This window comes from Pongo abelii, chromosome 5 (genome assembly GCF_028885655.2).
Source record: "Pongo abelii isolate AG06213 chromosome 5, NHGRI_mPonAbe1-v2.0_pri, whole genome shotgun sequence".
NCBI lineage: Eukaryota > Metazoa > Chordata > Mammalia > Primates > Hominidae > Pongo > Pongo abelii.
In genome coordinates, this window is record NC_071990.2 from 17729725 (window position 1) to 17742278 (window position 12554).

General features: G+C 41.7%; 1 protein-coding gene across 8 annotated transcripts in view; it reads right to left on the reverse strand.

The window, feature by feature from the left end:
- Window positions 1-2767: 2767 nt before the first annotated feature.
- The window catches only part of KIF13A (kinesin family member 13A), a 233525-nt gene continuing 223738 nt past the window's right edge, over window positions 2768-12554 (reverse strand). For 5 of the 8 annotated variants that reach the window (XM_024248570.3, XM_054557251.2, XM_054557252.2 and 2 more), the window contains 2 exons: window positions 7586-8377; window positions 2768-4298 (listed from right to left, as the gene is read on the reverse strand). In XM_024248570.3, the coding sequence (XP_024104338.1) occupies window positions 4278-4298; window positions 7586-8377 (813 nt within the window). In that variant the 3' untranslated portion in view covers window positions 2768-4277. Of the gene's footprint in view, window positions 4299-7124; window positions 8378-12554 lie in introns of those variants that run through there. The other 3 variants (XM_024248569.3, XM_024248568.3, XM_024248565.3) reach the window with 1 other exon arrangement.

Genomic DNA, 12554 nt, shown 5'->3' on the forward strand with positions numbered 1-12554 from the left:
AAAAAACATTAAAAAAAAAACTTATCTTCTATATCCTGCGGGACCAAAAACATTTTCTCATGTACTGGCTGAAAGGGTAGTGGGCATATTAAGAGACTGCAAATAGGCTGGCAATTGTAGGGAGCTTTTTAGATTAAATAGAGTTGTTCTGAGATGTAGATATTTTTCATTCTCTAACCAGACCTTATTTTTGCTTTTTTTAAAAAAAAATCAAAGAATCATCTTCAGACTGGGCGCGGTGGCTCACGCCTGTAATCCCAGCACTTTGGGAGGCCGAGGCGGGTGGATCACAAGGTCAGGAGATCAAGACCATCCTGGCTAACATGGTGAAACCTTGTCTCTACTAAACAAATACAAAAATTAGCTGGGCATGGTGGCGGGCTCCTGTAGTCCCAGCTACTGGGGAGGCTGAGGCAGGAGAATGGCTTGAACCCGTGAGGCAGAGCTTGCAGTGAGCCGAGATCACGCCACTGCACTCCAGCCTGGGTGACACAGCGAGACTCCATCTCAAAAAAAAAAAAAAAGAATCTTCATGGTTACCTAGCAATGATTTCCTTTGTATCCTATTAGATGGTACAAATCTTCTTTAAATGGATCATAGCCTTGTTCCTTAAAGAACGTAGTGTCGGCCAGGTGTGGTGGCTCATGCCTGTAATCCTAGCACTTTGGGAAGCCAAGGTGGGTGGATCACCTGAGGTCAGGAGATCGAGACCAGCCTGGCCAACATGGTGAAACCCCGTCTCTACTGAAAATACAAAAATTAGCTGGGTGTGGTGGCGGGCACCTGTAATCCCAGCTACTTGGGAGGCTGAGGCAGGAGAATTGCTTGAACCCTGGGGGCAGAAGTTGCAGTGAGGCTGAGATTGCACCACTGCACTCCAGCCTACATGACAGAGTAAGACTTTGTCTCAAAAAAAAAGAAAAAAAAAAAAAAAAAAAAAAAAGGAACGTAGTGCCTAGAAAAGCTGGTCTAGCAGAGGGCATTATTCCCAAGGAAGCTACTCCCAACTGTTGGTTTTTTTCAGGCTCTACATTCTTTGGTTTTGAATCATGTGGCATAATGGAAATTATATATATATATATTTTTTGAGACAGAGTCTCACTCTATTGCCCAGGCTGGAGTGCAGTGGCGTGATCTCGGCTCACTGCAAGCTCCGCCTCCCGGGTTCATGCCATTCTCCTGCCTCAGCCTCCTGAGTAGCTGGGACTACAGGTGCCACCACCACGCCCAGCTAATTTTTTTGTATTTTTAGTAGAGACGGGGTTTCACCATGTTAGCCAGGATGGTCTCGATCTCCTGACCTCATGATCCGCCCACCTTGGCCTCCCAAAGCGCTGGGATTACAGGCGTGAGCCACGGCACCCGGCCAGGAGCTGCTGCTTTTCTGGTTTCCCTTTGAGCAAATTCTTTCCAGTTCTCACCAAACCCCCAAAGGCCCCCAAGAAGGGAAACTGGCAGCTCCAAATTACCCTTTCCTCTCCCCAGGAGGACACAATGAGAATGCTGCAGCTGGTCCCCATGACTCCTACTCCTGTGCTAGCGGATGCAGGTCGAGCCGTAGCCCCAAAAGTATTTTTATAAACAGCTATTCTCCCCATGAGTCGGTGCCATGGAAACACAAGGTTGTATTTTTGTTATGATAAAATGTGTCCAAAAAACTATCAACAAATGTGCTGACACTGGCACTACTGTGTCTTGGAAATAACTGTTAAACACATGCCTCTAACTATCCAATAAAATAGGTCCTAAACCCAGTTTGTTCTTAGTCATAATGACAGATGACAATATCACTGACCTGAATACCACTGGTCTCACACTAGCAAGGGGAATGATGACTTGTTCATTTTCTCTTGAACTATACGTTTAGTTGTCATCTTTTATTTAAATATTAAATAGCTGCTTTCCTCTTCCCAAACCCATTCTCTAAAATTCAAATAAGTTTTGGGATTTTTTTGGGTCCCTTCTCTCCTTTCCCATGGAACTCTATACAGGGCACCCTTCTGTCCAGAACAGGCTAGATCTAATTCTTTGTAACTTCAGAAAGGGTACTGTGAACAGCTGAGATTTTTCTGAAAAGATGCTGTAATAATTCTGCTTTTAAATAAGATTTTTATAATAAGCTACTTTTAGCCACTATTTCACAGGTGGCAGGGTACTGCTGCTTGCTGTAAAGATTTAAGCATCGCGAACAGGTATAACACACCATATCCTACCTGCTCCAGATAGCCCCCCTCCACCACGATGGGATTGGTCTGTCTGGAACTTGTGACACTCACCACACCCTTCTGTCCTCTGAAGGTGCCTAGTTTTCAAAAGGCCTGTCTGTCCATGACATGTCACCAGGCTGAACACAGAGACTGACAAGTGAAGTGTGGCCTGCATCCTGGCTTTGCTACAGCTCCATCAGTAACTTCTCTGCCTCAGTTTTCTACTTGTCAAACACTTAATGACCACAGTACCTATGGGTCTGTTGCTGTGAGGATTAAATGAGATAATGAATATCAAATGTTTAGAACAGTGCCTAATACACAGTTGACCCCTAATAAATGCTAGCTGGTATTATTATTTTTTAACACTGCAGAGACATGCACACATAGAAATATAGTAAGTTAGATTTGAAACTAAAGGCAGGGTTATTAAAGACAAACGATTGGTGTTTTAAAATCTGAATTACACAGTTTGTATTCTAAAACACACACACACACACACACACACACACACACAGAAAGGTGTACCAATTAAACACAATAAAGTTGAAAGAGGATATAAATTACAGTTTTTCTTTTTTTAACAGACAATAGTAAAATACTACAGTCAGCTCGCTATACACACAAATCATGAACAGCAGCTTTTCATTAAGGTTTCCAATATCTTACTCATTTACCAACTCGAAGAACTTGAAAGAAAAAAGGTACAGCAGGCTGTACGCATTCTCTCTCTCTTGCTCTCACAACACATTTATAGCTGTACATCCAGACCGATTATACAGGCATCTACAGAATAGGTACAGAAAGGACTTTTGTAAAAACTTCCATACACATAATCCTTCAATGTCTCCATTTGTAGGAGAATTTTACAAATGAAGACACGACAGCGGGGTCATCTGTATTTGATCATCTCCTGCAAACATGGTAAAGTGTGAACCATTGAACTTCATAGCTCAGTCCATCTCCTCAGTATTTTCCAGAATCAAGCAAAATAACAACAGCAAAACCACACCACAGTGAAACCTACCAATCCAAAACAAAACCACACACACAAAACACACAAAAATCAACACCTCCCACCCCACCCACCCCACGACGACTCCTGGCTGTCCTTGTGTTTTCTTACAGTAATACTGCTCTCTTCATTCCACCTGCCCGGCTGGGCTAAGCCACGGTCCAGGCAACCGTGGAGTCAGGGCCCCAGTCATTGTCAACAGTTATAATACAATGTCAAGTAAGCAGGTGGTGGGGCAGGTGGAAGACCAAAGAATATAGCTGTGAGATTTCTCAGTGTGCTTATGAAACAAAGGACAGAGAACGGCAGCACGTGGCTTGGTAGCCAAGGGAATTATGGCACCAAACTTGCAGTCAAACATACATGTTCACACAAAAGAGTGGACAGCAAAAATGTTGTCTTATGTAAGTTCTTTGGTTATAAAGAACAGCATTCTATAACCTTTTCTGCAAAGAGGGATTTGCAAGCTCATTCTTAGGCAATAAAATATTTTTCATCTGCTCATGTATAAGAGATTGCCCAAGTTGCTTTGTAACAAAGTCCAGTACCTTATGATTTTCTACGAATCACCTTTATCTGCATTTTAGTGTGCAGCCTTGTCTGTCTCCAGACATACTATAGATACACATTTTATATACATAATATATATTATTTATAAAAAACAGATTAGATCATTGACTCCAGATTCTACAGTAAGAACTGATTAAAATTGTACAAGAATAAAGTCTGTTGGAATCTGTAGGTTTCTATACAGTGGAGGTGTGTAGTAAGTGCAAACAAAAATACTGTCACTTAGTTAATCCAGGATTTTCAGTTCTCTTGCTTTCTGGAAAAAGCAGAGGCTGTTGATTCACCCAAGTGACAAAGTGCCGCTTCTCCCACTGGGGAGGGGGAAGGAGGTGGCCCAGGAAGTGCACGGAGTGGATTCTCCAGCTTCTGGTCTGAGGTCCAGCCAGGCGGCAGCATGTTTTAGAGATGGGGCTGGTGCTTGCCCATGGTGACCAGGCGAACAAAGACGCCAAGCTGTGGCCTGAGGAGGGGGTGCTTGCCGCTCTCACCGCGAGGTTGTGCCTCCCTGGAATGCAGAGGCTGGTGAGTTCATGCTTCTCCTCCCCACCTCCCCACCCCACCCACAGCACCCACTCTCAGCCCAGTCCACACCCACCACAAGAAAGGGGCTCTTCCTGAAGGGACCCACAGGATTGGTTTTACTACGGAATCCAGTGCTGGAATCCACACTGTAAAAGCCCTGAGGTGACGTTTCAAGGAAAAGTAATGACAGCAACAACCAAAGTAAAAATTAAGAAAAAAAAAGTGACTTCTGGATGTGCAGTCTAAGTCATTTCAGGGGTTTGAAGAAAGTCAAACTTATGGTTCTCAGAAAAAATTTTAAACTGTCAAAACAACTTATTAAAACCAATGTAGCAGAAACATTAAATCAAAAACATTTTAAATTTTTGTAGAGACAGAGTCTCGCTATGTTGCCCATGATGGTGTCAAACTCCTGGGCTCATGGGATCTTCTTGCCCTACTCTCCCAAAGTGCTAGGACTACAGGCGTGAGCCCCTATGCCCGGCCTCCAAAAATTTTTTTTTTTTGAGACAGAGTTTAGCTCCTGTTGCCCAGGTTGGAGTGCAATGGCACAATCTCGGCTCACTGCAACTTTCAGCTCCCGGGTTCCAGCGATTCTCCTGCCTCAGCCTCCCGAGTAGCTGGGATTATAGTCATGTGCCACCACTCCCGGCTAATTTTGTGTTTTCAGTAGAGACAGGGTTTCTCCATGTTGGTCAGGCTGGTCTCAAACTTGCGACCTCAGGTGATCTGCCCGCCTCAGCCTCCCAAAGTGTTGGGATTACAGGTGTGAGCCACTGCGCTCGGCTAAAAACTCTTTAAAGGAGAAAAATCTCCATAATCCCATCATCTTGATATAACATGTTTGTAAATTTCACTTTAAACCATGATCTTTGGGAGGAACGCACTATTCTGGAAACTCTCCAATCCTTACTTTTTCCTGTTGCGTTCTAAATAATCTAGGCAGTGAAAAAAGAACGGGGTTGTTGCTCCTCTTCCCTCTTCTATGGGCAGTGCTTCCCACAGTATGGCCCTCAGATAACCTGTCTCCTATTACTCTATGGGGATGCAAGAGGATGGGGAGGAAGGAAGGGTTTGTGAATACCTTATTTCCCCTGCTGCACACTGTATAAAGCAAAATCTTAGGGCTGGATGGCAGTGACTCCTGGGAATTTGAATTTTTAAAAAATTTTAATTTTTAAAATTATTTAAACAGAGATAGGATCTTGCTCTGTTGTCCAGACTGGTCTTGAGCTCTTGGGCTCAAGTGATCTTCCCGCCTCAGCCTCCAGAATAGCTGGAACTACAGGTGCAAGCCACTAAGCCCAGATGAATTTCAATTTTTTTTTTTTTGAGACGGAGTCTTGCTCTGTTGCCCAGGCTGGAGTGCAGTGGTGCGATCTTGGCTCACTGCAACCTCCGCCTCCCTGGTTCAAGTGATTCTCCTGCCTCAGCCCCCCGAGTAGCTGGGACTACAAGCATGTGCCACCATGCCCGGCTAATTTTTGTATTTTTAGTAGAGATGGGGTTTCACCATTTAGCCAGGCTGGTCTCGAACTCCTGACATCTGGCAATCCACCCGCCTCGGCCGTCCAAAATGCTGGGATTATGGGCATAAGCCACCATACTCGGCCATGAATATGAATTTTTAAGAGGCCTGCCACACCCTCCCTGCCTCTAGAGTTTGTAGCACCTTTAGGTTTGAGAAGCAAACCTAATCTTACAGTAAAGAATTAAAGAGTCTTTGACACTGGCCTTCTTGACGAACAAGGGTTGAAAAGCTGATGTATACCAGCTGTGTAGCTTCTGCCTTTAATCCAGGTAAAGAAAGTTGAAGACCTAAACAAATGCCTGTATTGCTTGCAAGAACGGTGGTGAGTGACTCTATCATCATTCTTATGTCGGGGAAGGAAGTCTTTTTCTTCTTGTCAGAGATGACTGTTTAGGTTTTGGCAGTTCAGTAATGAGTATGCTGTATAAATGACCATACATTGAAATTTTAAGGGCTGGTATGAAAAGCAGGGGCAAAAGCCACATCAATGGAATAACTTGCTCAGCAAAACAAAGGGATAGAGTAGCAGCATGATTATTTTACTTTTACCAAGCCTCTTTCTAGCTCTGTCAGTTCTTTATTTTGCTAAGCCATGACTCTCCCATGCCTTTTACAGTAAGTTGGGGGACCAAACAAATGAATGTGAATGGGAATAAATGGTGGTACTTCAGAGCAGAATGCTCAGAAGCAGAACATCTCTTATTTATGTAATTTGTGATTTTCCTTAGGAATAGTGGCAAAAACTCATTTTGTTCCCATATGAAAATTAACCAGTATTGCTCAGGCACAGTGGCTCATGCCTGTAATCCCAGCACTTTGGGAGGCCAAGGCAGATGGATCATCTGAGGTCAGAAGTTTGAGACCAGCCTGGCCAACATGGTGAAAATACAAAATAATTAGCCAGATGTGCTGGCACGTGCCTGTAGTCCCAGCTACATGGGAGGCTGAGGCAGGAGGATCACTTGAGCCAGGGAGGTGGAGGTTGCAATGAGCCAAGATCGTGTCACTGCACTGCAGCCTGGGTGACAGAGTGAGAGCGATACTCCATCTCAAAAAAAAAAAAAAAAAAAAAAAAAAAGAAAGAAAATTAACGAATATTATAAACTAACCTGAGTTACTTCCAAAGTCCAAAACTTCAACTGCTGCTGGAATTTGCCTATACCGCCCCAAAGCACTTTTTCACCTACAGGCACCAAACGACTGTCTTTTTCCAATTCTACGATATATATGTTTTTCTCCACATTTTACCATCTCTGAAATTGGGATGTCTTACAACTGTTGATATGATAAAGTTTAATTGGCAGTATTTTTTCTTAATGATACATAAAATAATGGATCATATAATAATCAAAGGAATCACAGATTTGATGAAATATGGTAGATGCTACCAGAATACTTTGGGAAAACTGGTAACTAAACATCCCAGGGAATGAATATGAGATTGATCCATATCCATCTGAACACTTAATTCAACACCAACCCATGTGCCAGGTAAAAAAAATCCACTGGTCCTATAATTTCACAATTGCATTCTAGTTCCCAAAACAGACTTGCTCTCCAACAGAGACAGCTGTGCAGGAAGTGAGCCTGCTTCTTTGTGGGCTCATCTTTGCTGTCAGAAACATCTGGATGAATCTTTCCTACCAAGTTGTTGCGGTGAAGGGCCTCTGGGGTTGGTATACAGTTAGACATACTCATTGACAGCACAGAACCCAAAAGGCTGCCTCTGGAATTATTACCTGGTCATTCTCTAACTTGGAATGCAGCTGGCTGGGGTGGTGGAGCCCATCGGAGACAGTCTTGCCGCCTGTTTTATTTGGTAGGTTCCTCCTACTGGAAAGCTCTCCAGCAGAAGAATCTGTCAAACCATCAAAATCTTTTCCCTCTGACACTCCCATAAATTCTGTGAAAGAATGGTCTTCAAGAATGTTGGTGGTGTGTTCTACTGTCACCTCCCTGGGGCAGAATCCCCTGGCTGGCTGGCTAATTTTGCTGGGGCAGGCATCTAGTTCTGAACATGAGCCAGTCCTGCACAGTGATTTGGAGTTTTTCTCAGGGATGCTCTGGGATGATGGGCTCCCTTTGGCTAAGGCACTGTTTTCCTTGAGTGGCACCACAATTATCTTGTCCTTTACCAAGCCTTTTTCAACTTCTGTCAACTCGTTGTTTGAGGACGGCCTGAAATCATGCACAAGCGATGGTGTGGAGTGCTCGGTGGGGTCTGCATCCTTTGTCTGAATGGCCAGCTGGTCTGAGCTGTCACTAGAAGGGACAACCATGTCAGACAGGGTGGCATTGGAGGCACTGTGGGAAAAGTAGCCACTGGTAATACTGCTGGTGGTAGGGCTACGGGACACTTCTTTCTCCAAGACCCGTGAGTTTGACAGATCTACTTTAGAGGAAAACCATTCCCTGTTCTCCAAGCTGGCATTGTAAACACTGAAGTCAGCAAACTCCACAGGTACATAAGGCTGTGAACTTATTAGCTTCCTGTTAATAGCTTCCAGCTCATTTTCTTCCTCCTCAGAGTCCTACAGAAGTGAAGCAAAAGTCAGTCATTAGCTCCTTGTAGCAACTGTACTGTTGAGACAAGTTTTAAATACTTGGCTGTTAAAGGCATTCACATTCACATGGTGTTCAGTGTTTTCTTTTTGTCTTTCCAAATTTGGCCAGATCTTGTCACCTATTGTAGATACAGGTATATCAGTATTCTCAGAGACCTGTGAATATAAACCCCTTATCATCTAATATGAAGGGGATTTAGTTCTTTAAGGCTCACTCAGTGCTAATTAGAAATCGTTCCTTCCCTGGTTTAAGAGAAAGAATGGAACTGAAGTGCAGTGGACATTTTATTCAAAATTAGCCTTATTCAAAATTAGCTTTTAGTTGTGATTTTATTCAAAATTAGCTTTTAGTTGTGATGTTTTCTCTTTTCTCATTAAATGAGCAGAGAAACAGGCAGAAGCAGAGAAGAGCCACTCCATTTGTCTTTACAATCTTCACCTTGGGAAGCAAAGTGCAGGTAGTTAAGGTAATTTGTAAAAAGTTTCTCAGCTATTTTATGGGGGAAAAGGGAGTAAAACAAAGAACCCAACTGCAAAAGGGCAAAAAACACAATCTCAACACTCATTCTTATATTATGCTAAATATCATAAGGCTATAAAATACTAACAATCTGACAATTATGGTCTTCCAGGATTTTTGAGAAGTATGAGTAGAGGGTTTGGCTAGAAGGTAAAGAAGGCATAGTAAAATTTAAATGAAAATCTCCTTTGTAAAACAGTTTTCAAACCCCTGTTCATAAAAATTGGTAAATACATGCAAAAGTGGGTGTCACCAACTCCCCAGTCTCTCTCCAAATGAATGATTCTTTTATATTTGGTAGAAAAAATGTGGGTGTTTTAAGTCCAAATAAAATAAGTGCTAAACTCTCTAGCCATTTCTAATTAATCTCAGAAGCACCTAATGAAATCACAAATATTCCTTTTAAAATGTGTCTTTCATTCAACAAATACATACTGAACATCCACTACGTGGCAGCCATTGTCCTAAGGACTTGGGAATAGCAATGGTGAGCACAAGAAGGCATGGTCCCTCCCTCAGAGAATTACAACTTTGCATCCTTGCTCTTAGAACAATCCTGGACTCTGCATGGATGGATAAAAATTTCATTCACAGGTAAACTTAGACACCTCAAAAAACAGCTTTCTTTCATTGGTCATCTGGTTTAAAGCATCTGTACAATTAGAACTACTAGGTGCATGTAAAGACCTGGAACCAAAGTATCAGCCTTACTCATTAAGTTTACATTTTATTAATTTACTTATTTTATTTTTAAGATTTATTTATTTATTTATTTATTTTGAGATGGAGTTACACTCTTGTTGCCCAGGCTGGAGTGCAATGGCGTGATCTCAGCTCACCGCAACCTCCGCCTCCCAGGTTCAAGCGATTCTCCCGCGTCAGCCTCTCGAGTAGCTGGGATTACAGGCATGCGCCACCACGCCAGGCTAATTTTGTATTTTTATAGAGACGGGGTTTCTCCATGTTGGTCAGGCTTGTCTCAAACTCCCGACCTCAGGTGATCCGCCCATCTCAGCCTCCCAAAGTGCTGGGATTACAGGTGTGAGCCACCGCACCCAGCTAGGATTTATTTTTATTTATTTATTTTTTTACAGACAGGGGTCCTGCTCTGTCACTCAGGTTGGTGTGCAGTGATGCAACTGTAGCTCACTGCAGCCTCAAACTCCTGGGCTCAAGCAATCCTCCAATCTCTGCCTCCTGAGTAGCTGGGATTACAAGTGTGAACCACTGTACCTGGCCCATAAATTTGCATTTTAATCGAGGTGGGGAGGGGGCAATATCTTCAGGGCGTGGCAAATACTTGTTCACAAATGAACATAAATTTCGTCTGTTTAGATTAATAGTAATATTTTCTTTTGCATCTCAAGATTCTATATACCTCAAAAAAAGTTTAATACTCCCTTAAATGCTTCTCAGCTTTTAAAATAATTTAACTTAGTTGTAAAAATGTGACTGAAAATAAATGTGTAAAGGAATTGGTGATCTTAATTCCTTAGCTATTAATCAAAGGTGAATATCAAATATCAGTGATAAAGTTCCTGAAACTGGCAAAACAAAATTTTTGGCAACACTAATCTCTTCTCATCTTATCTTTATCTGCATTCTAAATTAAGTAGCATTATCAAAAAAGTGGGGTGGAGCATTCTTTCCCAGGGTTGGGCAGAATGTTGTAGAAGGAACAAAGATTGAACAGAATTGTCTGAACCTGTAGCCTTTGCCTATATTTTCTAGATTCTCTACTTGTCATGTTTAGACTCAAAATTAATTTTTTTTTTTTTTTTTTGAGACGAAGTCTCACTCTTCTCACCCAGGCTGGAGTGCAATGGCGCGATCTTGGATCACTGCAACCTCTGCCTCCCAGGTTCAAGTGATTCTCCTGCTTCAGCCTCCCAAGTAGCTGGGATTACAGGCGTCCGCCACCGTGCCCGGCTAATTTTTGTATTTTTAGTAGAGACGGGATTTCACCCTGTTGGCTAGGATGGTCTCAAACTCCTGACCTCAGGCGATCTGCCTGTCTTGGCCTTCCAAAGTGCCGGGATTACAGGTGTGAGCCACTGTGCCCGGCACAAAATTAAATTTCAAGTGTTTGTATCTCTTCTATTTCCTTTTGATTTAAGTTGGCAAAGAAACACAATTCTCCAAGTCCAAGCATACCTGATACAATTAATTACTAAATTACTATTTACTATAATTAATTACTAAAAAGTTATCTACTTCAAGGAAAATCAAATATAAAAATGAGAATTAGTAATTTGGAGTCCTTTATATGCTTGAAGTTATTTCTTCTCGAGACCAAGGAAAGGCCTGTTATCCTAAAATACAATTTTGCCGAATGAAATATGTAATCATGAATTCACTGAGTAGAAATAGTTATAAATTTATCAAAGATAATAAATTATGCCTAAAGGATTAGAATGACATTAATAAAACTAAGAATCTACAAAGCCCCAAGAGATTAAATTCAAATAGGGAGCAGTTCACAGTGGGGAAAATAACCCAAAAGCCCAGAGGGAAAGACTAAAACAGCAGGGACAGCTTATTCCAGAAAAAGGAAAACTTAGTAGAGATTAAACATTCTCCAATACTTAAAAGGAGATTGAATGTTATTGAGTTATTGCCAATTAAGGGAGGATTTAATTGGCTTAAACTCATATTTTGAGGAAGTTTGGTTTAGACTTTTTATACCAGAAACATCATTTCTCATTGTATCTTAAAGAAGAATAAACTAAGCACCTTCCTACAATGTCTTAAGGACAAGGATAATTAAAACCCTATCTAAAGTGGCACATGGAGTCAAGTTCTCAAGCTTCTCTATAGCTACAGTCTTCATTTGAGTTTTGCAATTTAACTTATGCAGCTGATATTTACCTATACAGAAAACACCTTGTATAGGTAATTTTAAATTACCTATTTAAAATTTTAAAAAGGGATTGAAATCCACATTAAAGCAGTGACTCTTTGTAAGGAGTTTCCTTCATTAATGCAATTTCCACTCCTATTGTAATCATGTGCTGTTCACAAGAGGTCTCTTGTTTGCAGAACTGTACCAGCCAAGGGCTCCAGTACTTCTGTCCATGGTACTGAGGAGTGAGCCCTTTGTCTGAAGAGCTGCAGGGCATACTGGAATTGCACTATATTTGGAAGCACCTGGAGTCACTGGATTTCCCCTTAATTATGCTGAGGAACGGGGCTCTTTGGTCTTATGCTGTCATTAACTGTGAGACCTTGAGCAAGTTGCTCAACAATTCTAACCCTTTGCTTCTTCTTCTGTAAACCAGAGGAATAAACCACATGCTATCTATGCAAGACCTAATAGAACGGTCGTGTGGATACTGGGAAAAATCACTGACTTTCTTTCTGCTATTCTCTATGCTTTATGACTTAAAAAGACAGACTCCAAAGGCATATTGTTGCTTCTGTCTTAGTCATATGAGACATGAAGTACATCTGTATGTCTTCCCAAATTGATCAAACAACAAAATATTGCTTAAAGAATCAAGCATAGCCATATTTACTACATTTTATGTGAAATTACAGAAGTTACTATGGTAATTAGGTGGGCTAAACATTAACAGGAACAATATCTTTATACTGTCCTTCTCAAGAATGATTTCAAACTCTCTT